Source organism: Sciurus vulgaris, assembly GCF_902686455.1.
Source record: "Sciurus vulgaris genome assembly, chromosome: 1".
NCBI lineage: Eukaryota > Metazoa > Chordata > Mammalia > Rodentia > Sciuridae > Sciurus > Sciurus vulgaris.
Genome location: NC_136461.1, coordinates 50,640,789 through 50,668,690, shown reverse-complemented (window position 1 = coordinate 50,668,690; position 27,902 = coordinate 50,640,789). Strand labels below are relative to the sequence as shown.

At 43.2% G+C, this 27,902-nt stretch overlaps 1 protein-coding gene across 8 annotated transcripts in view; it reads right to left on the bottom strand.

The window, feature by feature from the left end:
• PATJ (PATJ crumbs cell polarity complex component) overlaps positions 1–27,902 on the bottom strand; it is a 399,437-nt gene that overhangs the window by 2,413 nt on the left and 369,122 nt on the right. For 3 of the 8 annotated variants that reach the window (XM_079103582.1, XM_079103581.1, XM_079103580.1), the window contains 6 exons: positions 27,059–27,287; positions 25,652–25,689; positions 21,979–22,101; positions 21,119–21,223; positions 7,292–7,398; positions 3,262–3,385 (listed from right to left, as the gene is read on the bottom strand). In XM_079103582.1, coding sequence (XP_078959708.1) covers positions 3,262–3,385; positions 7,292–7,398; positions 21,119–21,223; positions 21,979–22,101; positions 25,652–25,689; positions 27,059–27,287 — 726 coding nt within the window. The remainder of the gene's footprint in view (positions 1–3,261; positions 3,386–7,291; positions 7,399–21,118; positions 21,224–21,978; positions 22,102–25,651; positions 25,690–27,058; positions 27,288–27,902) is intronic. The other 5 variants (XM_079103584.1, XM_079103585.1, XM_079103583.1 and 2 more) reach the window with 3 other exon arrangements.

The window sequence follows — 27,902 nt, the reverse complement described above, 5'->3', positions numbered from 1 at the left end:
GTAGCTTAAATCAGTTTTTTTCTAGGCAATATTTTAAATTAAGAAAAATGTAGGATACATTGTTTGAATAATAATAGGTGTATAGGAACTGTAGCTATGAATCATCTAAATAATATACTAGTAGAAATGTACTGACACTTACATTTCCTTTAATAGAAGTAGAACCTTATTTTAATACTCAGCATTAAATGTGATTGGACGTCATATCATGTCCTATTCATGGAAACATAATATACAAGAGAAGGCAGATAGAATTGAGTCTGGTGTTAGTCTTATTGCCAATACCATCTTCATGTAAGGTTCCCATTGCATTATTAAGCTATCAGAACTGTCATCTGTCAAAAGCAAGTGTAGCCTTTAAATGGGTAAATTGCATGGTATGTGAATTATATCTCAATAAAGCTGTTATAGATAGAAAAGTGTGGTATCTCTAAAACTCTGTAATCTATGCAAAGGCTTCAACTTCATATTTGATCATCTAAATAGGTTTTCAAATGACTACTTTTATTACATATCAGTCATGCATGGCTCCTCAAAATGGAACAAAGCAAAAAAAAAAAAAAAAAAAAAAAAGGAAAAAAATAAGAAGAACAAAGCAAGTAAAAGGTGGAATTTTTTTCAGTCTAAAACTGAGGATCTAAAAAATGCTGTGATATTACTAGAAACGTTTTGATTAGTAAGTGAAGAAAACATCTAGAAAACAATTTATAGGAGGCTTTCTCCATCTGTTGGGATAACTGTTAAAAGTTCCTTGAAAAGTCAGGGCCAAAAGTCCACTGAAGGAGGTCAGAGTGCTGGGGAACAGGAGCCACAGGCACTGAGCCCAGGCCAGACACCATCAGAAGCTGAACCAGGCAGCTCTCGAGCTCCCGAGACTTGTGTCCATGGCAGCCTGGGGGGCCAGTGGTGCTTGGGCAATTTTCTAGAACTTCTAAATGACAAAAAGGGTAGTATTCTTGTATGAATCGTACACTAAAGAAGATTCAAACCCAGGTCTATACTGGGCTGGAGGAATACCAAAATTAAATAATTTTCAAATTCACTCAAATCCTTTAAGAAAGTGTCAATTGCATTAAAGACAGGATCAAATACATGACTTCTGTGGATAAAATTAGAATTACCAGACAATTCAAAATTATTTTGGGAGAGCTGGATGAACCCCAAATTCTAGTTACTAAACAAGCTGAGGCAGCCAGGGTGACCACTGGGGGAAAATAATTTTCCTTTGCTAGTTTTTGGTTTAATTCTCTATAAAATTCAGACTTATTGGTCTAGTGTACCACAAAAGGAAAGAAAAAATATACTCATATTAAAAACATTTTTTTTTTCAGTACTAGAGATCAAACCCAGGCCCTCTTGCATGCTACGCAAGTGCTCCACCACTAAGCCACATCCCTAGATTTTTTTTTTTTTGGTGGTACCCAGGGTGTTCTACCACTGAGCCACATCCCCAGCCCCTTTTATTTTTTTTTTTTATTTTGAGACAGGGTCTCGCTAAGTTGCCCATGCTGACTTGTGGTCCTCCTGCCTCAGTCTCCTGAGCTGCGGGATTATAGGTGTCCACTGCCTATAGGGCCCACATCCTGTGTGACCTGCAGTCCATTCATTAAACCCACCGGTCTTGTCCTACTGTAGTCTGATGGTGGTACCAGCAACACACGGCTATAGCTGTGTATGCTGGTGACCTGGCTTCCCAGCCCGCTGGTCTCTGAATGTGGAGACGGGCACAGTGGGAGCAGTCTGATGCACTCTGGGCCAGCCAGTCCTGTCTCTGGACCGCAGCTGTTGAGGAACACTCCGGAGGGCCTCCACGGAGGAGAGGCTGGGTGGCGGGACTTGCTAAAACATGGGGGGCCGGCTCACTCCAGCCTTCTCACCACCCTTACTTACAGCTGACTCTTTCAAAAAGTGTCACAATGCCCGCATTAGAAGAATGGTCCTGACTGCTGTGGTGTCAAGCACATCTTAGGGAAGGGTGGTTAGCGGGCGGTTTATCTACTGTAGGTGTCAACAGGCGGGGCGTCACGGTCACCCACAATGTTTCTGAGCTGCCTTCTCCCCCACTTCTGCCTACCTCCAGTTCAACAGTGTTTGGGAATAATATGCCTTCTTAGCAGGCACTCCAGAGGGATGATACAGATGGCACATCTGCAGCTGCCCAGTGTGGTCTAGAAGTACATGTCAATGACTTAAGAGGCCTCAGGCAGGCCCAATTAAAAGGTGGTGCTCTGCACATGTAAAACAAGCTTACATTTAATGCATAATGTAACTTTCCAGAAAGAGACCAGATCGATCTTAAGAAAAAGATTTCTGCTTTTGAAGACCTTTGTGTGTGTGTGTGTGTGTTATGGGGACTGAACCCAGGGAAGCTCTACCACTGAAAATAAAGCAGACAATTAGATCAATTCATAAACAAATGATTGTGATAAAACCTATGAGAAAGAGACTGCAATATCAATACCAAACACTTTTCAGAGATCTTCAAACTTAACAAATTAAATTCCAATTTAAAAACTCACAGGAAGTTTAAAAAATAATGACTCTAAGAGGCTTCTAGAGGCAGCAGTAGAAGCAGACATCCTGGCCTCTGTACTAATTAACTAGGATTTGTTGGACGTAGTTTAATGCCCAAAAAACTCCGTATTCCCCAGTGTTACCTGGTTGGCAGAGTTGTGAACAAAAAAAGCCACCTGGATCTAAAGCATCCTGAGGTCTTCAGTGACCCGCAGTCATTAATATTCTTGCACTGATTTGAGCCTTGTACAGAGCTTTCTGCCTCAGGCTGAAATATTTTTCTTTTCCTTCTCTTCAAACAACCCCCCTGCCCCCCCGCTCTTTCTTTCTCCAAGCACTGGGGATGGAACTCAGGGTCTCTCTGCCACTGAGCTATATCCATGGCCATGGTAATTTTTCTTTAAGGACAAGGCCAAATCTTTTTTCTAACCTAGACCCCTAGACCCCTAGACCAGTACTTCCAAGGCCGGCTTCTCAAGAATGTGGTGCTGTTCCCTAAACTATGGTTGAAAGAAGACACTCCTTAAAGTCTGTGAGAAAATTTGAAGAAAATTCTCATGAGTCTACTACTGTAAAGTAATTTTTCTCTCACTGGCGTAGGGATTTCTTATAAGACTCAAATGAAATAAGCAGACATGCACACATCCAGGTGTAACCCAAAGTAAAGCAACACAAAACACTTTAAAAAATTCTCACCTAGTTTTGATTTAAAAAAAAAAAAAAAGTACAGTAAAAAGGAAAAAATACCTTTGCAAATATAGTCTTGACATAAATTGGCAGGTCTCCATGGGGACTTCCATAACCCCCTACAATACTAAACCCCAATCCTTCAGAGCCTTTCTCCAAAGTAATAATCTTAGGTGGAGGTATTCTGAAAGCACAATGCATGCTGTTTAATTCGAGAATAGATAAGGAGAGGGAATTTCATTTTAATGGAAGAACACAGATTTGAGAGAGACTTTCATACTGCGAAGCTGTGAAGGTGGGTTTACCATATCACAATCTCAGAGAGCAATCTAGAAACTTACTTTTAAATTTCCCATGACACGCCAACTCATCGACAATATTCTTGATGGTTTAGGGTTTCTCTTGCATAAAATCCACTGTTTTCTAATTAGAAACAGAGTCATGATGCTGAAATTGCTCAAGCACAAGCACCCCTTCCGTGCTTGGTAAACTCTTAAATGCACTGTTTAGAGCGGAAGGGATCTATCTCGAATGTGCATGGCCCAGAGAGGGAGAGTGTCACATCAGCGTGGTGGGAGACTGCTGTCCTCAGGTCGCCTTGTGACCATAATAGGTAATGGCAGCCTGTTAGCTGCCCTTTCTGCCCGCATGCCCTGGGCACACGGGTCCCACCACTTCTGCCTAGGGTGGGAACTCCCTTCTCAAAACACCTCCAAGGGCTGGGGATATAGCTCAGTTGGTACAATGCCTTGCAAGCACAAGGCTCTGGGTTCAACCCCCAGCCCCCCCCCCCAAAAAAAAAAAAAAAAAGAATTATTAATTTGGGCTGGGGATATAGCTCAGTTGGTAGAGTGCTTGCCTTGCATGCACAAGGCCCCGGGTTCAATCCCCAGCACTGCAAAAAAACAAAACAAAAAAAAACCAAACAAACAAAAAAAAAAAACACCTCCAATGGAAGGCTCTCCTACTGCCTCAGGGGGATGAGCCCATTCTTCTCTGCTCCCTTTGCACTTGGTTCAAATTTCCAGCATGGTCTTCATCGTGTCGCACTGCAATTACATATCCATCTTGTTCTTTTGTTTTGGTACTGGGTGACTGAACCCAGGAGTGTTTCACCACTGAACCACATCCTCATCCCTTTTTATTTTTTAATTTTGAGACAGGGTCTCACTAAGTAGCTAAGGGTCTCTCTGAGCTGCTGAGGCTAGACTTGAATTTGTAATCCTCCTGCCTCAGACTCCTGAGTTGCTGGGAGGATGGGCATGTGCCTTATGTGGCCATCTTTCTCCTCTGCCTGGTGTCGACTCTTCATCTTAGTCACCTGAGTACACCAGCATGATGTATTTTGCTTGTCACAAACTCAGGATCATGACCGTGTAGGTGAGAACTAATGTCCGGGACAGAAGAGAGAAACCCGAGTGAAGCAAAATGGGTAAAGGATCTGTTTCAAATGCACAATTGAGGTTTTCAAAGCTTCATCCAGTGTGGAAGTCTTTCTCTCAGAAACAACATAACTAAAAATTAAATTACCTTTGTCGGCTCCAATAATTTAATCTAAGCTCAGGTGATGCCAGTTTCTTATTCCCAAATGCTATTGTCCATGGGGTAAAAACCTGAGGGGTCCTGTATCTCAGGCCCTATGATCTTATTTATGGTAGATGTTCACTTTTTCTTTTTGTACTAGACATTGAACCCAGGATTGTATTACTGAGCTATATCCCTAGGCCTTTCCATTTTTTAATTTTGAGACAGTGTTTCACTAAGTACTAAGGCTAGCCTCAAACTTGCCATCCTCCTGCCTCAGCCTCCTGAGTGGCTGAGATTACAGGTATGCACCACTACACCTGGCTTAGAGGCTCACAATTGGTATGGGTAGCATCATTTGCTTTGTGGCAACATGCATGTCTGAGAGGCAGAGTCATTCGATACAAACTCAGCCCTTCATGTATCCAGAGAAACTTATAAAATGGGGATATAAGTGACCTTAGAATATGAGGTTCTGTCTGATTTAGAATAATATTCTTCCCTTTCTCCCTCCTCAGTTCTGCCTGTCTTATTTTGGGGTAGACTTGCAGCCGGTTCACACTGCTACCAGTTATTGACATTGTAATTGTCTGAAGCAGGCATCCATAGTAACTGCCATATAGATTGTTAACCATTTTGAACATCACCTGGCTTATTCCCGTTCTTTGGAACCCCAGCCTCGGCAGCAGCCTCCCCAGGTTAACTCCCTAACTGAGTTACACCCCATGGCCATGGATCACGGGACCTCCCTCACTGCACTCAGCTCTCCTGCACGGACTCCCTCTTTTATAACCTTAGATTTATGGCTCTATTTTTCCAATTCTCTGGCAGTTCCTTAAGGAATAGGGCAATATCTTTACCTACATTCTACGTTTGAATCCTTGGGACCCAGCATTTTTAAAGTGCCTGGCTTTAGGCGCTCAATAAATATCTGTTGAAATAATGATGAATCATCCCTATGGCTGAACGGTAATGACGTCATGCATAAGGCTCTACCTACCTCCACTCTGTGGCCTTGTGAGCAACCTCAGGAACGGCCCATGGGCTAGATGCGTATTTGATTCATGTTTCCTCTTTTAAACACAGTCCCCATTTCTGAGGATATTGGAATGGGAACCTAGGTGCCCGAAGCCAGTGTCTGAGAGCAAGCTCCTGGGGGCACCAAATCATTAAAGCCTTCATAACTGTGCCCATTTCCAATGAGGATTGTGTTTGCAGGGGGAGGGGCGCGGGACTCTACTCCTCAACTGGTAACAGCAGATGGAGTCTGTTTCCATTTATCTCACCATGTCCTAACATTTCCAATCAATTAGTTTTCCTTTTTAAAAAATCTCCAATGTTAGCATTGATTGGGATTGAGTGATTTTTAAATTCTTTTATGCTAGTGGTTCCTGACTTGCCAGGAATCAAGATTGTAAGGGCACCTCTATTTCCATAGCTACATCAAAGCTAAGGTACACTATTCTTCTATAACCATCCTTTTAAAGGGCTGCTGTACCTTGAGAATGCATTTATGTTCTTGTCTTATTTAAATGGCATATTTTTTCTTTTAATTGGTACTGGGGATAGAACCCAGAGATGCTTTACCATTGAGCTACATCCCCAGACCTTTTTAATTTTTAAATTTTGAGGCAGGATTTTGCTAAGTTCCTGAGGGTCTTGTTAAATTTCTGAGGTTGGCCTTAAATTCAGGATTATCCTGTCTCAGTTTCACGAGTGACTGGGATTAAAGGCGTGTGCCACCGTGTGAGGCTATGGCATATGTTACCTTTATAGTGAGAGGAAAGTCGAAGGAACTTAACAGTCTTTCCTCAAAAAAACAGACTCAGAGGTCATTTAAGTTGCTAAACTACCAGAAAAAAGCTGTGAAGGCTGTGATCATGAGATCCTTCAAATGAACTATCGAGATCAGGCAACAAACATTTATTGAGCACCTACTAGTGACCAGGCACTGGTGGTACCAAGAGGAATAACATTAGGTGGATTTCTCAAAGTATGCATCTTCTTGCACTGCAGCAGATTCACCCTGGGGAAGCTGTTAAAAACAGATTTCTGATTCTTCTGTAGGCAACCTAATTAGGATCTCTACAAATAAGGCCTGGAGACATACTGTCTGCAAATGTACTTCTTTAAATACCTCTTTAATAAACAATTACAACTGTATGATGAATTTTAAAGAAATGTGCCAGCATTTAATCAATAACATTTAATCTCAGAATAAGATTTTAGCTTAGAAAGTTGAGGGAACATGGTTCCTTGCACAAGAAAGCAGGTACACTGGGAATAGAGGTCTGTGATTTCTTAAGGAAGGAAACACAGGTACCATATCGAAGAGACAGAAGCAGTGTGTGCAGGCCCTGCAACGATGCTCTTTTAAGAGCTCATCTGGTGAACCTGAGCTTTGTGGGAAGCCAGGGAACCCTGATGCCTTCTTTAGGAGCTGGAAATAAGCATGTGCACTTTCCTCTCCTCTCCTCTCCTTTTGAGGGCACATTTTAGCATCCGGGAGAGTCCTCAGGAGCTTGGCCCACACACAGAAGAGGCCCTTTGCATCTAGAATACTCACTCCGTGTCTTCCGAAGGATGGTCAGCAGTGGGTGAGCCACAGTGGTGGCCTGCAGACATGTTTTCAAGCTGAGTGGCAATGGCACTTATATTGGTATCTGCTACAACCTAGGGGGGAGTTAGAAAAAGATATTTCATCATAGGCAGCAGAGAATTAGGGAAACTAGGCCACATGCAATGGTCAGTCCTCATCTCATCCAAACTATTGGTAGCACTGAGATACTATGCCTTACATAATTCTCTTCATTTGGCTTTCAGGACTTGACACCTTCCTAATTTCTTGTCCACCTTTCTTTTTCTTTTTTTTTTTTTGAGGTGCTGGGGATTGAACCTAGGGCCTTGTGATTGCGAGGCAAGCACTCTACCCACTGAGCTATCTCCCCAGCCCTCTTGCCCACCTTTCTGGTCATTCCTTTCATATCTTTCAAACCTCTAACAATCTAAGTGTTACAAGCCTCGGTCTTTGAGCTTATCTTTCCCATCTTAATATACTCCTTCAGATAGCCATCTCATCTCATGAAATTAAGTACCATCTAAGCGATGATAATTCTTGACTCCTCCTCTTACTGACCTCCAACCTGACATCTCTAGTGGGATGTCTATCAGATAGCCCAAGCCTGATTCTACTTCCGCTTTCAGTGCCTGCAGCTTTCTTCCTCTCAGATGCCTGCCACATGATTCCAGTTTTGCGAGCATCTTGGTATTATTCTTGACTCCTCTCTTTCACAACCCACTTTCAATCCTCACAAGATTCTAAAGGTCTATCTATAAAAGCATCCCTCTCCCACCTTTTTTAAAAAATTTCTTTCTTTCTTTCTTTCTTTCTTTCTTTCTTTCTTTCTTTCTTTCTTTCTTTCTTTCTTTCTTTCTTTCTTTCGGACTGGGGATTGAACCTAGGGTCACTTTACCACTGAGTTACATCCTCAGTTTTTTTTAAATTTTTTAAATTTTGAGACAGGGTCTCACGAAGTTGCTTAGGGCGACTTAAGTTGCCGAGGCTGACCTCGAACTTGTGATCTTCCTGCCTCAGACTCCTGAGGTGCTGGGATCACAGGCATGCACCAAGGCATCTGGTCAAAAATATCTTTTGTCTGGAGTTTTACAATAATCTCATTGGTCTCCCTGCCTCAGCCCCAGTCCACAGCAGCTGGAATGGTCCGGTTAAAACAGCAGATGAAGTCACTCCTCTGCTTAAAACCATCCAAAGGAAACCAGCTCACAGCTTGTGACCTCTTGGATCCTTGCTGTGACTGACGAGCTCATTGGCAGGTGATCTGCTGTGACATCTCCACCCCTCCGGATGATCTCCTCAGCATTCACTCACTGCCCCAGAAGCTGGCCTGCTCACTGCTTCTCACATGCCAGACCCCTCCCTGCCCCAGTATTAGCTGCCCTGCCCCTTCGCTTCCCCCAAGTCCTTATTCTTTTCTGGTACTGGGAACTGAACCCAGGGGCACCCTCCGCTGAGCCACATCCCCAGTCCTTTTCATTTTTTATTTTGAGAAAGGGTCTCATTAAGTTGCTTTGGGTCTCACTAATCTGCTCAAGCTCACTTTGAACTCGCGATCCTTCTGCCTCCCAAGCCACTGGGATTACGGGTGTGTACCACGGTACCCAGCTCCTCCCTCCGGTCTTCAAAGTCACCTTCTCTGACCACTCTAAAATGCACACCGGCATCCTGGTCCAACTTTTCATGTCCCCCTTTCCCCACTTCTGGTTTCCTTCTTAACCACCACTGCTACCTGATAAACTAGATTTCACTTTATTAATCTTATTATGTATCTATCACTTCATATGGGAACGTGAGGGCAGGACAGTTGCTGTCTTCACGTCACTTAGAACAGTGCCTGGCATGCAGGAGGTGTTCAATAAATATTGGTGAATGACAGAATGGATGTCTCTGACTTCCTGAGCTTTGCATTTTAGATGGTCCTAACCAAAGGTATAGTAGGATAATGACATTTAGATTATGTACTTTGTGTTTTTATTCTGCAAATAACATTCTAAGGCATTCAGAAGAAATAAAGTTCTGAGAGCCTGTATTGGGACTAAGAATGAATTCCAGCACTCAGTTTCTGCCACTTAAGGATGCTGTGCTGAGATTGGGCTTCGTCATCTATTAAATGGGAATCATAAAAGTCTGCCTTGCCTCCTTCTCTGGGAGTTGTCTTCTACCTCAAGCAGGGGCCACATGTTCATTCTCAAGAGCTCGTTGGTTACCCTTTTCTGACCAGTGGTCCTGCTTCTAGGTACACAGTTGTCCCTTGCCATCTGTGGATTGCTTTTAGGACCCTCCAGTATAGCAAAATCTGCAGATGCTCAAGTAAAATAAAAAAGGGACTATAATATTTGCATATAACCTATGAACATCCTCCTGTATATGCTTCAAATGACCAGGGCTACCCCTGCCGCCCTTCTAAAGATTCCTTATAATTATTTATAATACTTTAAAAGATTACTTATATTCCTAACACAGTGTAAACAGTCATACTACATTTCTAAGGGCATAATGACAAACAAAGCCCGTACATAGACAGCGTAGAAGCAACCGTCCTAAGTGTAACTACTTTTTCAATCCGAGGGTGACTGAACCCGAGGACATGGAGGTTTGACATAGCGGGGCTCGTTGTGAGTACTGAGGGGACCTTTGCCCATAGTACAAAAGCAGGATTTGATAGCAGTTCCACAATTGGCCAAAAGAGGGCAGAGCTGCCTAAATCGTTGAATAGCTGCATATGTTGAGTAGAACAGCCAGTGAAAGGTAATAGGGGGCTCAGCACCACAGAGAAATAAAGAAAGAAAATAAAGGCATTGGGTCCATCTGCAACTAAAAAAAAAAAAAAAAAAAAAAAAAAAAAAAAAAATAGAAAAATAGAGAAAAGTAACAAGTCTGCCTCAGCTGGCTCAGAGCACATGTTGGGTGGAGCATCCCATCTTGGGGGAAAACTGCCACATGCAAGTTAGAGAATCTCCTGGAAATGCCACACATGAAGAATGACAGCGGGAACTGGGAGTTAGGACTGAAGGCTTGAGAAGGAAATGTCAGCTCCCCCGACTGTGATTCTCATCTCACCGTCAGCATTTCCTGCCATCTTCCACAGCCAGTTTACCAACAGTGTCATCTTGGTGCACAATCTTTGACACTCTACCCATGCTTAGCGTACGCTATCTTCACAGACCCGCTCCATTCCAGCCCTATTACTTGACCAGCCATCCGTGACCTGTCCTCTCTGGCTTTCCTCCTGCTGCTGGGGTTCGCTTTTCCATCTCTTTGCTATTCTTCTGTTCACCTCCACGGCTCAGTTGTGGGCCCATTTCCCATCTGCATGTTCAGGCTCAAGTGACAGCACCTACATTCCCATGGCTTCAAAGTCCAGCAATATACTGACAACATCAGCTTCATCTGCTACGCCCAATTGCCAATTTGAGATTTGTATTTTACTATCTCAAAAGGTCATCAAGCCAGGTGCGGCGGTGCACACCTGTGATCACAGAGGCTCCAGAGACTGAGGCAGGAGGATTGTGAGTTCAAAGCCAGCCTCAGGAAGAGCGAGGCGCTTAGCAACTTTAAATAAAATACAAAACAGGGCTGGGGATGTGGCTCCGTGGTCAAGTGCCCCTGAGTTCAATCCTGGTACCGCCTCCCTCCTAAAAAAGGTTATCAAAATTAACACCATAAAATTCAAATTATTTTTTAATTTTTTGGCAGTACTGGGGTTTAAACCCAGGGGTGTTCTATCACTGGGCTATATCCTCAGCCTTTTCCATTTTTTTATTTTGAGACAGTGTCTGGCTAAATTGCCCTGGCTGGCCTCAAACTTGTGGTCCTCCTGCCTCAGCCTTCTGAATGGCTAGGATTACAGGTCTGTGCCGCCATCCCTGGCCAAAATCTAAACTCTTGATCCATCAACCCATCCCCATCATTTTACTTTTCCTCTAGCTTTTCTTCATCCAGCAGCTCCACTAGAACTTTACTAGGCCTAACACTGAAAACTTGGCTCTGGCTGGTACATGTTCAACTGGAAGGGAAGCCAGGCTGCTAGTCATTCTGGTGTTCACTCTGAATGTCTACCTGGCACCTCCAATGCTCATCTGTCATAGTAATTCGCCACCAAACCCTCCAGATCTACCTCCAAAACCTTTCTCCAAGCTCAATGTGGTGATGCATGCCTGTAATCCCAGTGACTCAGGAGGCTCAGGAAGAAGGATCATAAGTTTGAGGCCAGGCTCAGCAATTTAGTAAAACCCTCAGTAACTTAGTGACACCCTGTTTCCAAATAAAAAAATAGAAAAGGGTTGGGGATGTAGAGCAGTGGTACAGCACCCCAGGGTTCAATCCCCAGTACTAAAAACACACACACACACAAAAACAAAAACAAAAATAAATCCAATCTGTTTATTTTTTTATCTACAGGCAACCATGCTAATTCAATCCACCATCAAGTGCCTTGTATTTGGAACCCCTACTCCTCCTTTTCTAATAGTCTCCCTTCCACAATAGTCAGCTGTCTTTTCAAATATAAAAAGGATAATGGCAGTCCTCTGCTTAAAACCTTTCAGTGGTTTCCCTTTTACTTGCATAAATTCCAAGCACATGAAAGGCCCCCCAACCTGCCCCTGGAATCCCTTCTATAGCTTTCTACGCTTCTGCCTTTTGCAGTTCTTTCCTCCTGGAATCTAATCTACCCCATAACCAGTCGGCCTAGCAGCGGTTAAAACATCACTGCCCCCCACCCCCACCCCAAACAACCCTTTTTGTTACTGGGGATTGAATCCAAGGGGCGCTTAACCACTGAGCTACATCCCCAGCCCTCTGTATTTTTTATTTTGCAACAGGATCTTGTTGCTAAGTTGCTGAAGCTGGCCTGGAACTTGTAATCTTCCTGCCTCAGCCTCTTAAGTCACTGGGATTACAGGCGTGTGCCACCACCCCCAGTGGCCCACCCCTGCTTAATTTCCCCCAAAACTTTCAATGTATTTCTCACAAACTGTGGCGATACACATCTATGTGACTGCCTGTGTCTCTCCCATCCCATCACAGGACCCATGAGCACAAGGACTGCTTATCTGCGTAAGGTTAATGTGCCTAGCGCATAAAGATTGCTTAATAAGTGTGAGTGAGTGACTCAATATAAAACTTAACCAGGAATAGATATTCCACAACTTAACTTTCAGAAATTCCAGCAGAGTAGGACTGATGGAGTCAACATGGATAGATTTTGAATTCTTTCTTTCCCAGATTGAATTCAGGTGTGCTCTACCATAAACTACATCCCTGGTGCTCTGTCCTGGGGCCTTTTTTCTTTGTGAGACAGGTTTTCCCTAAGTTACCCAGGTTGACCTAGAACTTGTGACCTCCTGCCTCAGCCTCCCCTATAGATGGGACTACAGGTATGCATCCACATCCCTGGCAGAAAAACACTTTTTAGCAGAAACCTATGGAAAAACTCACATCCCTCCCCTGTAGTTTTCTTGCTCAACTCTTGGCTAGGAAATAAAAAGGGTCTCATACCCACTGATATCATTAAATCTTAGAGACTCCCCTGCCCCCAGGATTGGGAGTTGTGCAGGCTCCTGCCTCTTTTGGAGGAGTGGAATCCAAGTGGTTGAGTGGAAAACATAAAGGACAACTCGGTCGTTTGCTGAAAGACCAAGAGAGCATAAATCTGTCACCTCCTTTACAGCTTTAAGGTGTCTGTACCAACTTTCTAAATCTTCAGAGTTGACTGGCAGATGAAGTAATTTGACAGCAGATAAACCCTCAAGGGCCTAGGCTTGTGAAAGGAGCAGATCCCCCATTCACCAAGGAGGGGCAGGCTACCCACCTAATGGAGGGGAGGGGAGCTGGGGACCTGCACGTGCAAGGAGGCGGTGGCTGAGGAAGCCACCAACACAAAGGAAGGAGAGGGGGCGATCCCTCTACCCAAGAAAGGACAGATGTGTGCCTTGAAGGACAGGGATGAAGCTTTGTCCTCTGCGCCTAAGAAGACATTTGCATCAGTGGGAGAACCAGTAAGCACGCCCCGTCCCCTCCCATCACTCACGCCTCAGCCAGTTTCCTCCTCCAAATAAGTCCACCCCTCTCATAGGCCTTGCCCGCCAACCAGCAATGCCTTCAACTGTGCCTGCCTCTCAACCCGTTTCCCTCAAGGAAGTATTTGATCTGATATACTCTTCTGTGCATTGGCTACGATGCCATTTAATAACTTAGGTTAAAAGCAAAACTCAGCTCAATTAAACTTTATGTTCTAACATAGAACATTGTAAGCTCAGTAGACTTTCTAGCTGAGTGATAAAGCACATGTCTTTGTTGCATGGACCTTAGAATGAGCACCTTTTCTTGAAGACAGACAGGTTCGGGAGATTACGTTGTAGAGAACTGAGAAGCTAAAACGGTTTGTAGGTGAGCGGGATGTTACAGTGCGCAGGAGCTGGGGACTCCTCGCGCAGAGCTTTCCTCAGGGCGCGCATCCAGTCTGGCTCCTACACCAGTAGGTGCAGAACGGCTGCAAACAGACAGGAAGGACTGTGACACTGACCCCTGAGAAAGCTGGCATCTTCAGACGGGGGACACTCTAGAACAACCAGAGTCCAGGCCCGGCCTCTGGTGTAACTTAATGAAGTAGGAAGCACAGCTACCTAAAGTTTTTATTTAGAATCCAGTGACATGGATTTTGGTGACATTGAATCTTATGTGTCTTAAAAATTTAATGGTTTGAAGTGTAGAAAGCTTGGAGCGGAATGGAAGGGCAAACTGATTGCTAGACACATTGCCACCCGGAATGTCATGCACCCCAAATGTCACCTGGAAAACCATTCCACTTCCAGAAATTTAAAAGGAATTTTAGCATCCTTGGTCTTCAAGCTGATGTTATTATTATTATTATTAAAAATATATTTTTTTGAGATACTGGGGATTGAACCCAGGGGTGATCTACCATGGAGCTACATATTTGGCTCCTTTTATTTTTTATTTTGAGACAGGGTCTCATTAAGTTAAGTTGCTGAGACTGGCCTTGAAATTGCAATTCCTCCTGCCTCTGCCTCCTGAGTTGCTGGTATTACAAGCATGTGCTACTGCCCCAGGAGATGGGTATACACAGAGAATAACACAGCAACTCTTATTCATCGGTACGTAATGCTCTACTCCAGCTGATCTCAGGTGTGGTCCAGAACCTGCAGCATCAGCAACAGCTGGGAGCTATTAGAGAAGAAATAAAATTTTCTTGATCCACAACAGTCTACAGCATCTGACCCTCTGGGGTGGACCTGGCAATCCTGGTTAAGGAGCCCTCCAGATGTTTTGGAGCATGCTAAAGATTTGAGAAGCACTTCCCTGTGCAATTCATTTTAGCTGTTGTCAAAAGGACTTGTACTCTTGATTCCGGGTTCCCTTCTATTTTTGTGTAGACATGATAAAAAGTTAGACATTCTCATTCTCCAGAGACACACTGAACTTTTCTCTCTCTCTCTCTTTTTTTTTTCTTGGTGCTAGGGATTGAACCCAGGGCCTTGTGCTTGCGAGGCAGGCACTCTACCAGCTGAGCTATGTCCCCAGCCCTACTTTTCTCTTTTTAATTCTGGAGGAATAAGATAAATAATATGCTTATATGCCTATTTTGAAAATTTATCACCTTGATGATGACTCCCTACTTCAGCAGATGAAAATTTAGTGTGCTGGCAAGGGTGTGGGGAAAAAGTTACACTCCTACATTGTTAGTGGGGCTGCAAATTGGTGCAGCCACTCTGGAAAGCAGTATGGAAGATTCCTCAGAAAACCTGGAATGGAACCACCATTTGACCCAGCTATCCCACTCATCAGTTTATACTCAAAGGAGTTAAAATCAGCGTACTACAGTGATGCAGCCACATCAATGTTCATAGCAGCTCAATTCACAATAGCTTAGCTATGGAACCAACCTAGGAGCCCTTCAACAGATGAATGGCTAAGGAAAATGTGGTATATATACACAATGGGATATTACTCAGCCATAAAAAGAATAACCTTATGACTTCTTCTGGTAGATGGATGAATCTGGAGACTATCATGCTAAGTGAAATAAGCTAATCCCCCAAAACCAAAGGCCAAATGTTCCCTCTGATATGTGGATGCTCACACACAATGGGGGGGTGGTGAGAACAGAAGTTCACTGAATTAGACAAAGGGGAATGAAGGGAAGGGAGGGGGATGGGAATAGGAAAGACAGTAGAATGAACTGGACATAACTTTCCTATGCTTATATATGAATACACGACCAGTGAAACTCCACATCATATACAACCACAAGAATGGTATCCTACTTAACATATATCTCTATCTATCGCTATATATCTTTGTGTGTCTGGGTGCATGGTACTAGGGATCGAAACCAGGTCTTTGCCCACATTAGGCAAGCACTCTGCTGCTGAGCTACATCCTCAGCCTGTAATTTATATATTTTTAAATTCTATCTGTTTCCTATGTTTTAAAATTTTCCTCAAACCTCTGTAGTTCTAACAATTTCTAACATTTTCTTTTTATTTCAATTTTTAAAAATTTTTCATATACAGTATATAATTTGAAAAAGTCAAAATCATTCACAGAATGTAATAAAAAGGAATCCCTGATTTCCTCCCCCATTACACATTCTCCCTCTCTAAACTCTTTTAGCTGTTTCTTCTAGCATTTGTTTCCATTGTCAGAAGTAAATAACACAATTTTACTTCTGTTCCTTATTTTATTTTTTTGTACTGGGTAGAGAGTGGTTGCTGTCTACCACTGAGCTACATCTTTGGCCCTTTTTATTTTTTTTATTTGAGTCAGGGTCTCTCTAAGTTGCCTAGGCTGGCCTTGAACCTGCAATCCTCCTGCCTCAGTCTCCCAAGTTGTTGGGATTACAAATATGCACCACCACGTCCAATTTGATATAAAATTTTTTGATATCTAATCTCTTCTTTGTGTGGTAGATAAAGATTTAACTCATATTTTCCTTCCACCAAAATAACACAAACTCTTGTCCTTCTACTATTTCATGTATCAAAATGTTTGCTTACTTTGGTTTTATTATTGTAATAGGAATTTGGAGCCTACTTTTGCTAAAAGCACTAGACACATCTGTCATCCCAGCAGCTTGGGAGGCTGAGGCAGGAGGATTGTGAGTTCAAAGTCAGCCTCAGCAATTTAATGAGGCCCTGTCTCTAAGTGAAATATAAAGAGGGTTGGGGATGTGCCTCAGTCATTAAGCACCCTTGGGTGCAATCCCTGGTACCAAAAAAACAAAATAACTACAACAACAACAAAAACAAACAAACAAAAAAAAACCCCAAAACCAAAACCCAAAACCAAAACCAAAATAATCCAAACACCACCTCTTCTTGGGTCTACAGATATTAGATGGGTAACTAAAAGCAGGATTAAAGCTTATCATCTTGGTTTTCATTTTCATTTGTCTTCTTTCCTACCTTAAAATTTGGGTCAGATTTCTACTCAGTACTGCATAGGCCTGTTAACCAGTTAAGGAGCATTCGTTGGTAATCCTCCCCCCTCCAGCACCTCCTTGGTGCTGAAGGCACCGAGGTAAGAGTAGCTCAGGTGTTTTCAAGATCGGCAGGGACATCATAATGAACAGTCATCAACTGCCAGCTTCATCCTGTTCCATACCAGGGGCGCCACCTGCAGGTCTCCATCTGTGCCCCACACCTGGAGGAGGACTTAGTCATTGTGCTAGCTCCATCATGCCTTTGTGCCTTGTTCTGTCTCGAGTCATCCTCTCCTACAGTCCCCTTGGAATCCAGGATCCCAGGTCTGACAGATAAACAACATCCTTCCACGAAAACGGAAACTGCCCCTAACCAGCAGTGACTTCCGTGACTCTATGATCAGCCCCAGGACAGTGACCAGCCTCGTTACCACCTGACCAAGACTGCCGGCCCTGTGACCCTGCTGACAACTGCTTTTGTTCCCCCCCTAGGTCACCCCTAAACTAATGCCGACACCTGGGGACAGCCTTCCGTTCTGTCTTCCCAGTGTGGCCACGCTGTGAATGAATTCCCTTCCTGAGTTCACCAACAGTTGTCTCTGCCTGGGGCGAGTGGCTGAGTCTGGTCTGCGGGACCCCCAGGCTCGGAATCCAGTAACAGGATGATTTATACGTGTTTATACAAATGTTATTCATACCGCTCCAACGACTATACTATAAATGTTTCTTTTCTGGTATGAATTTATTTTCCCCAAGGTTAATAATTAGCTTACACTTTATTTTTATATATTTATCATTAGGCTTATACTTCCCAACTGATCTCAAACTTCCAATCCAGTTACATATATTGGACAGTCTGTCCTCTTTTTCATTTTTAATTCAGAGGCATCCTTCCCGAACCCTCTTTTCCTCCCATTCCAGTGGCAAGTTTTCTTTGTGCCTACCACACAGCAGTCATCCTGGGATTTAATGTGCTTCAGCACTGGAGCCATAGGCTTCCTTCATTCTTGTTTGGTTCATTTGTTGAAGTATGTCCTAAAGTAATTTTCTAAGTAAAACATTGCTGATAAAAAAAAAAAAAAAGTCAGATTCCACTGGATGTAGTGGTGCACCCCTGTAACCTTAGACACTTAGGAGGCTGAGGCAGGAGGATCACAAGTTGGAGGCCAGCCAGGGCAACTTAATGAGGCCCTGTCTCAAAAAAAAAGGGGGGAGGGGCAGCGTTGAGGTGTGTCTGAATGGGTTCAATCCCCGATGCCATCAAAACAAACAAAAAAATTCCTGATATGTTCTTTTCTATAACCTCAAAGAAAGATGTAAAAACAGAAACAAAATTTTCTAGCAGAGTATGGTTTACTTGATTCTGTCCAAAGTTTTTATAGTAGTTTCACAGACAAAGGAATTGAATGAGACAAACTATCAAACTACAGATGCAAATAAAAGTGGGAACATTTAAAAAGGCCAACTCAATCTCATTGATCAATCTATAATTGGCGATAAGAGGGACCATCAGGCTTCAAGGGTAGAATTTTCTACTGTTAATTGCTTGATTGATTCATTCATTTACACTCTGGAGACAGACCCCTGGGGAGCCTTACCACTGAGCTACGTCCTCAACACTCTATTTTTTGAGACAGAGTCTTGCTAAATTGCTGAGGCTGACCTCCATCTTGCAATCCTCCTGCCTTAGCCTCCCAAATTGATATGGTGACAAGCATATGCAACCATGCCTGGTTTAGGATTAGCAATTTAAACTCTGGGGAGAAGCTTTCAGACAGGAAGGCTTTCTCTTCCACTCCTCTCCTCTACCCTGCAGCCTGTTGACCCAGTCCTCCATCTTCCCTGTGCCACCAGCATTTGCTGACTGCTTTGCCAGAGACATGAACACTAAGTCTTTTCCACATCACCAGACACAATTATCTGACCTTTCCTGCTGCTCTGCCAGTGGGCTCGCCCACCTGATGATAAAAGTAACTGCCCAATGACAAGTCAGCTGTGACAACTCTATTGCTGGAATTACTCCATGCACACTAATGGAAACAAACACAGAGAGCAACTGGAAGGCACTTGATGCAGGACGCAGCTTCCTGGGTTTGTGTCTGAAGCCTCCGGGAGCACATATGCTCCGTACCAATAAGTGTGAAGATTACAGCTGTCAAGATCTTAAAGGATTCCGTAATTTTTTTTAATAGCACATGTTACAAAATAAAAACAACAACTCACAAGATTCACACAAGAGAACATTCTGAAATCACACTTCATTTTCTTCTTACAATACAGAAATAGAAAAAATAAGGAACTCTTTCAAAAGTATGTTCATAGTGCCAATGTGATTGAAATAAAAAAGTGTTAATTCTGCACGGGAAAGTGTGAGCTCTGTGTGTGTGCATGTGTGGTACTGGGAATTAAACCCATGGGCATTCTATTACTGAGTTATATCCCAAGCCCTTTATTTTTAATTTTAATTTATATTTTTGGTACTGGGGATTTAACCCAGGTGTGCTTAACCACTGAGCCACATCCCCAGACACCCTTTTTTTAAATTACTTTTTATTTTATTTATTTTTATTTTTTTAAAGGTTTTTTTTTTTTCTTTTTTTTTTTTTTACAGACTAAATTTTGATTCATTGTCTCCAGACCTTTTTATTTTTTATTTTGACACAGGGTCTTGCTAAGTTGCTTCGGGCCTCCCTAAATTGCTGAGACTGGATTTGAACTTGCAATCCTCCTGCCTCAGACTTCTGAGCCGCTGAGATTACAGGCATGCACCACTGTGCCCAGCTGCAAGTTCTTTATTTTTAATTTTTTATTTTGAGACAGAGTCTCACTAAATTGCCAGGTTAGCCTTGAACTTATGATCCTCTTTGGACTCAGCCTCCTGAGTAGCTGGGATTACAGACATAAACCAGAATATCCAGCATGAGCTCATTTTCATTTAAAGTACTTTTAAAATTTAGCTAATGTTATACTTTTAAACTGTGTCTTTTTGGGTGGGTACTGGGATTGAACCCCCCAGGGCCTGGCAGGTGCTTTACCACTCAACTACACCTCAGGCTCAAATTGTGTTTTCTTATTTCTTTGTGGACAAGGTGGAGCCGAACAAATTATATCAGTGTGTGAAAATACCAACAATGCCAGATTTTGCTGAGAGAATGACATGTCATAGTTCCCACAGGAGGTGATGTTCTCTTAAGTTCAGTGGGACTGACAGCTCTGAAGCTCAGGCACTGCCCTTGTGATGAGTGCCTCTAGGGGTCAGTATAACTTGAAGGACCAGCCAGTACAGCAAGCAAGCAAAGGGTTCCGGACGGGTGGAGGGAGGACTGCGAGGCAGCTACACACCTAAGTTTCCACAGAAAGTGAGGACAGCAACAAGCAGTCAGGGCGAAGCAGAATCTAGACCTATCCATGCAGCGTTTTGGTCTGCATTCAACAGAAACTTGGGGGCCCAAATAATAATGTTGGGCCTATCACATGAATTCCCCTGAAACCAGTGAGTATTTTCCTAATTTCTTTCATACATCCTAAAGCCATTTGCCATTTTTAACTCCTCACTTTGGGCCTATATCACTCAGATGTCAAAGTTAAGGACCACAAATTGGTTCTCCTAAATGAGATGGGTTTTCAATTCAAGCTTTTTATTTCAAGGCTAGAATTATCTGAGTGGCTGGCATGGGTTTTACTCTTTTTACCAATAAACCCTTTTATACTACCTCTGCAGAATTATGGTAATTATAATCCTATATTTTCGGGGATGCTCACTAATGAAACTCACTGACAGTATGCTGCCTCCAGACAGCTGAAATAGAAGTGGAGGTAATTAACAGTGCACTTTGCTTTTACTTCCTGGTATATTTCTCTGTGCCTCTGGACAATACTCGTGGGGACCACAGCTGATCAATAACTGTCCGCCATAATTGATGACCACCAAGAGCTCACCCGCGTTGGCAATCATGTATGCTACTGGAAAGGCAGTATTGTATTCTTCTCGTCCTCTAACAGGACAGGAGGAGGCAGCATTTGGGCAGTCCAGTACAGTCTTTGAACATAAAAAAGGAAATCATTTCCTATTTCTTGCAAACTTTGACTTACAAAAGAATGCTGGAAACTAAAAGCCTTGTTGATTGATCACGTGAAGCGGAGAGTCATTCCTCTCCCCTTGTTATGCTTGCATATAATCAAGCTCACTGCCTGTATGGGTGGCATTACGGAATTTCTGAATAAAAATAATAACTTCTTGCTTTCAACCTGCATAATTCACAGCGGCAGCCACCCTCCTGGGTGGTGACGCCTACTGCCAGCCACGCTCAATCTTTTCCGCCTGCCACTTATCTGCCTGGCGCAGCTGCGCATCCCATTGATCGCAGTACCTGCAGGATAATGCGCCCGTAGGCGTTCTTCAGCAGATTAACCACATCGGCATGAGACAGCCCATCCAGAGGTTGCCCATTAATGCTGACAATCCGATCTCCAACCTGGAAATACAAAAGTGGCGGAAAATCACTATCATTAAGAAAAATTAAATTTGAGAAGAATGCTTAAAATTCTTTCTAAGTCATATTTCCCATTTGTGGCTATTGTGAAGATTCTGGGTTTCAACTGTGTGGGCCTGTTAGAGAAGCACGAGGAATTTTTATGGCTTTCCCCAAATACAGACGAATTGGAGAAACAAGAAGGGGGTCAGATTTGATTGCTAAAAGGCACAGTAGGTCACTTTTGTGTTTTGGTAATAGTGGTGTTTCATACATCCATTTGCCAGTAATAGTGGGGTGCACAAATTAACTGTTCAATAAAGCTTTAGTGAGGGAGCCAAATATTTTCTGCTTTATTTTTCTACTTCAGTTAAGATTAAGGCAGAAAAGGCCAAAAAAAAAAAAAAAAAAAATCATAAAAATGTTGATTCTTTTGGTTGGGGGAAGATTCTAAGGTCAAATCTCTCTGAGCTGAAAACCAATTTTGAGTAGAATGAAGTGCTAAAATGTGTATGGGGAGGTTTGCAAAGGAGCTGCAATTTCTTCTTTTATGGAGAAGCTTTGATACAAACAATAACATTTTTATATGCCCAGGGACCTAATGATTGCAGGTATAAAGTTTCTCTAATGCATTTTGCCCTCAGCATGGGTCTCTGATGGCTTTTGGATTCCGACTTTCAATGAGTACCCGCGGCTGCACCTTCCTGCCCCCACCCATCACATGCTGTCAGCACTTAATCCAGCCCCCTCCTGTTTACTTTAAGCTTCTGTGTGCGAGCCGCCACTCCACTGGCCTGGATCATGGCAATAAATATAGGGATATCTCCTAAGGGACTTCCTTTTCCTCCTGCAATACTGATTCCAAGGGCATCGCTGAGCTCCTAAAAAAGAAAGAAAACAGAATGTTTGAATGTTTAATGAAGAGCCACAACCTGATTGTCCCCAGAATGCTGTTGAACAGAATCCTCCATGATACAGGAGGCCCGGAGAGCCATGTAAGTTAAGCGCGGGGCCTTGGGAGTCTGAGAGACCTATGTTTCAGCTCCAGCACTGAGCGGCAGGGTCTTGGGGGAGTTATTCTCTTAGAATTTCCATCTCTACATATGAAATGGGAAGAATACTATAGCGATGGCGTGAGGTTTAAGTGGAGTGCAGTCTCAGCCTACGGAAAAAGTATATTAAATTGGAGTAAATTAAAAAACCTAAGCTACTGCTCAGTACCAATTCTGAGGCAGCCTTGGCAAGGGTGTCCTCATATGGTGTTTATGATTAAACTGCCACACATATGTTCTTCTGGGTGTGAACAAACATACTTGGCTCCAGAAGAGCTGTGCAGTTGTGTTGAAACAAAGGATCTTAGAGGGCACCGACTGTTGTGACAACAGTTTGGAGACGGAAGCAAAATGTTACCGAAAATGTTCCCCGAGATGGACTCTGGTGAAGGAACTTGGCTCTGGTCCTGTTTCCCACATATTTGTACCACAGGTTAATAGTTTACCAACCACTAGAAGAACAAACGACAAGGTCCTGTTCTGGCCCAGGGGCATACACATCTCTCTTCGGCTCATTACAATCAAGTCTTGTCAAATATGTAAAGAACAACTACCTGCAGCTTCTGAAATGTAAAGCGACCAAATGAACTGTGGTGGTGAAGGAGAACTTGGGGCAATGGCAACACTGCCCCGTTTTCCCTTCTCCTGGCAGCTCTGCCCACGGTCATGAGGACAAAAGGTGGGGTGAACTGCTAAAGTTCTCCAGAAACACAACTTTCTGGCCAGAGGAACAAGGAAAAGGATCTTCAGGTGGCTGGAGAGTAAGGCAGCGAAACCAGCATGGAAAGAGCTGGGCAGAGGGGATCCCCAATTATGCAAACAAACCCACAAAATTTTCAGACTCACTGGGCATGGTGGGGCACACCTGTAACCCCAGTGGCTTGGGAGGCTGAGGCAGGAGGATTGAGAATTCAAAGTCAGCCTCAGCAAAAGTGAGGTGCTAAGCAACACAGTGAGACCCTGTCTCTAAATAAAATACAAGATAGGGCTGGGGATGTGGCTCAGTGGGTGAGTATCCCTGACTTTGATCCCCCGTACTCCCCACCCCCTCAAAAAATTTCAGGCTCAATTCTAAGCTATGTAAGTGTGGGACGATCCCAAACAGGCACAGTATGGTTTCTAGAACAGAACTGGGATTTGAACCACCACCTACAAAAGGTGAGATGGAACTTGCATTCTGTATTTTTGTGGGGTTTGCAGTGCTAGGGACTGAATTCGAGGCTTTGTGCATGTTAGGCAAATGCTGAGCCACATCTTGGGGTGGAACATGTATTATAATAGCTAAAACATCAGCATTCTTTAGCATCCATACAATGGAATAATACTCATGATGTTCAGGATAAAAATACCAAATTAGTCAACCTTCAAAGAATCAGAAAAATGTGACCAATTTTCTTTGATGTCCTTTAGAATATAAAGAACAGTGGAAAGCAAAATTTATAACTTTGTTTTATGGGATTCTCAATTTATTAGATGTGTTTAGCATGCTTGAGGCCCTAGGTTTGATCCCTACTATAAAACAAAAATGCAAACAAACAAAAACAATTTATATAGATATAAACACATGACAAATTTGGCTTTAATGTCAGTGGTGGTGTGATAGGGATTAGATGGCTGCAAGGCTTCTGCAGTTTAAATATATACACATATTAAGCTGGGTGCAGAGGCGAGCACCTATAATTCCAGTGACTTGGGAGGTTGAGATAGGAGGATTGCAAGTTGGAGTCCAACCTCATCAATTCGGTGAGATCCTGTCTCAAAATAAAATATAAAAAGGGCTGGGGGAGTGGCTCAGTGGTCAAGTGCTTGCCTTGCATGCACAAAGACCTTGGTTTAATCCCCAGCACCAAAAAGCAAACAAAAATTCACCAAACCAAACCAAACTAAGCCCTTATATCTTATGTCTTACAAGTTCTTTGTTATTAATATCAGTACTGCCGTGTCACACCTGTGATTCAGGATGATGGCACTGCTGTGCTCTCTAGTCACAGGCAGCTTAAATCCTGTTATCAAACAGCATCTGTGTGTAACTTCTACTTCCTGAATGTGTCAAGAGTCAACCCTAGTGTACAAAATGGTAAGATGCATTTTATTATGATATATGCTTGGACAACATGTGGGAGAACAGGGGTGGTGTGAGCAGGCCTCATTAGGGAAGCCTGTAAAAACAAGACGTTGAAGCTACAAAGGAAATACGAACTGTTTTAAAAGTCTTGGAATGAGGAGAAATTTATGGAATAATTTGGGGTTAACTCCATTGTGATGTTTCCTTAATTTATCCATGATTATGTGCTTGTTGGTACATTTCACTTCCCCATGATAGGATCATCTGAGGTGCTGCTCTGGTGAAAACATACTGGGAACTAACAAGACTGACTGAGTTCAGTGGTGATCAGTAATAACCCAGGCCACTTGTGGGCATTCACGAGGCACTGGTACTACTCTAAGTGTACCATGTGCATGACCTCATTTAGTCCACACAAGTACGTTAGCATTTGAGGGAAGTTAGTGCTACCACCCCCATTCTATAGATGAGGAAGTTAAAGTTGATCACACAACTAATGCTACGGACTAAACTGTATCCCCCTAAGACTCATATTTTGATGCCCCAACTAACAGTGTCCCCAAATGTGAGTGTATTTGGAGAGAAGGTCTTTAAAATGAGGCAGCTGGGTGGGTCCTAGCCCTTATGAGGCTGCTTACTCCATGGTCCCTTTGTCAGAAGAGAGGTTAGGAGAGACATGGGGGTAATGAGACAGAGAGGCCACCACAAGAAGGCTCGGGAAAAACCAAGAATGCTGGCACCTTGATCTTAGACCTTCAGCATTCAGAACCGCGAGAAAATAAATTTCTGTTGTTGAAGACACCCAGTTTGTGGTATTGTTATAGCAGCCCCCAGAAATAAATACAGGCAAATGAATAAATGTCGTGCCCTCAAACAGAGCTATGAGTGAATCCAGAGAGCAGAGCCATTTTGGATATGAGGTTGATTAATTACTATGAGTACAACACAGTCAAAAATTTTAATTACTTCTTGACCCCCAATTTATGGTCAAAGTGATCAAAATAGAACACTACTTTCTATTATTCTAGATATCACATGAGTTGGAAATCAGGGTGTGACAAATTTATAAAACTGAAATGCACCTTATGCAATCTTCTTAAAAGGGCAATTTAGCAACACATTAAAAACCCTGAAGTAACAAGCATGACTTTTTCTTTCAGTGATGCTAAGGACTGAATCCTTGTGCATGCTAGGCAAGTGCTCTAACATTGAGCCACACCCCCCAATCCTTAAGCATGGCTTTTGATCCAAGAGAGTTACATCTAAGAACCAATCCTGAGGAGATTATTAAAAATGCCAAAATAAATGACTTACTCTGATTATCTCAACAGTCCTTGGTCCCATATCTGTGCCTATAAATACAGAAACAAGACCATTAACGTTTTTAAAATTCAGAGATAATACATTTAGGATATAATAGCATCCCATGAAAATGGCATGATTTTCTCGTCCTTTCCAGAGAGGATGCTGAAGCCTGCAGGCTCTGCACCACTTCTCCACGTCAGCCTGCCAGCAAGCTCGCAGGGCTCTGTCCTTTGTTTTAAAGAAGTGCTCTCTGTTTGAGAGAGATGTGGCCATCATCTTTTGGTCTGACAAAGCTGAGGAACTGCAACAGTGCTGGCTGAGACATGTGATTTGGTGCTGGGAGGTGAGCCACGGGTGCTCTGTGCTACCCTGTTCTGCCCTAATCAAAGCTAGCCCTCCACCCAGTCAGAGACTTACCAAGACCCTCGAGTCGGCCCTGGCCCAATGGAGTAATGCATCCTCCTTTGCCCCTCCCCACAAACTGGGGATTGAACCCCAGGCCAAGCTACCACTGAGCCACATCCCCTGCCCTTTTTACTTTTTGAGACAGGATCTAAGTTGGTTTTAAACTTGTGACCCAGCTGCTTCAGCTTCCCAAATTGCAGGCATTAGGGGCAAGCACCATGTGCCCAGTTGGGCATGTATACTTCTGACCTCCCTCTAGTGACCTGTAACTTATTAATGTTCACTTTGTAAAGAGCTGCACATTCTGCTGGGCGCGGTGGCACATGCCTGTAATCTCAGTGGCTTGGGAGGATTGAGAGTTCAAAGCCAGCCTCAGCAAAAGTGAGGCGCAAACTCAGTGGCTAGTGCCCTTAAGTTCAATCCCCAGTACTCTGCCACCCCCCTGCCCCCCCCAAAAAAAGAGCTGTACATTCTTCCTCTTTCTTATCGTACGAGGGATTGAACCCAGGGTCTCATAGATAGTAGGCAAGCATTTCACCATTCAGCTGTAACTCCAGCCCAATAGCTGTGCTTTCTGACACACTTCAGTTCTGCTTTTGTTGTTCATGTGATCTGTGCCCCGCTCCCCTTTTGGTACCGGGGATTGAATTCAGGTGCATTGACCACTGGGCCATTTCTCCAGCCCTTTTGATATTTTCTTTAGAGACAGGATCTCACTGAGTTGCTTAGCACCTTGCTGTTGCTGAGGCTGGCTTTGAACTCGCAAGCCTCCTGCCTCAGCCTCCCGAGCCACTGGGATTACAGGTGTGCGCCACTGAGCCTAACTAATCTGTGTACTCTTAAGGGCACACTCCAAACAGGAATCTTTAGGGCTCTCCTCCGTCTAGAATAGGTCTTTCTGAAAGCTTGTGGCTTAGGTGACCATGCTCAAGGATTCAACATTTAAAGACCATATTTTTTAAAAAAATTGAGTAAGAGGAAGCTTTGGCTGGGGGTGTGTTCATGTGATACCTGAACTTTTCTGGGAAGGATCTGAAGTTCTTTTTGTTCCCACCAGGTTCTGTAGGCCAGCGATGACAGGGGCCAAGGACGGCCGACAGCTGCTGTGTGTGCTGTGTGAATCCCCCTGAAAAGGAGACCCAGTGGTCACCGAGTGCAGACGCTGACCTGGCCCTGACAATTCATGCTTATCATCAGTGTGCCCGCTGCTGAAGTCACCACAGCCATGGAATGTAAGGTTCTAAAGAGGCCAAGAAAGACAACTAAAATAATCATACCCAACCTCTCACCACCGAAACCCAGCCTGTCTGAAACTTCCATCATTCCCTGTCCTCGTAAATGTGACAGCAACCAGTAAGGGAGAAAACCTGCCGTCAGTTGAGCTCCTCTTGTTCCACGTAAAATCAAAAACACTTTCCTAGGTTGCCACGCAGTGTTTATAATGGCCAGCTAATGTGTCATTTGTGGCTACAGTCATCAGGCATTCTCGGATAACCCAAAATGTCTTGTTTATTTTGCTAAAATAATTATGATAAAAATCTCAATTAACAAATACTTGACCACATGGAGCCCTTGATTTTAGGAGAAAGCAGCAAATACAACGGGAAAAAGGTTTACTTTAGGGATATATTACTTTTTTCTCAAAAAATTTCCTAGAGTCAATAATTAATCCAATTTGCCACAGCTCTGTTTCCTGAATTTTTATTCATTTAAATGAATATTTGAGGTCTACAATGTATAGTCATTTATGGCTAGAGCCTATTAATAAAAATTCAATACACAGTGAAGACCCTCTCTAATATAAACCATTTCATTAATAATGAATATTTTTCCTACCAAATTATCAAAACCTTTC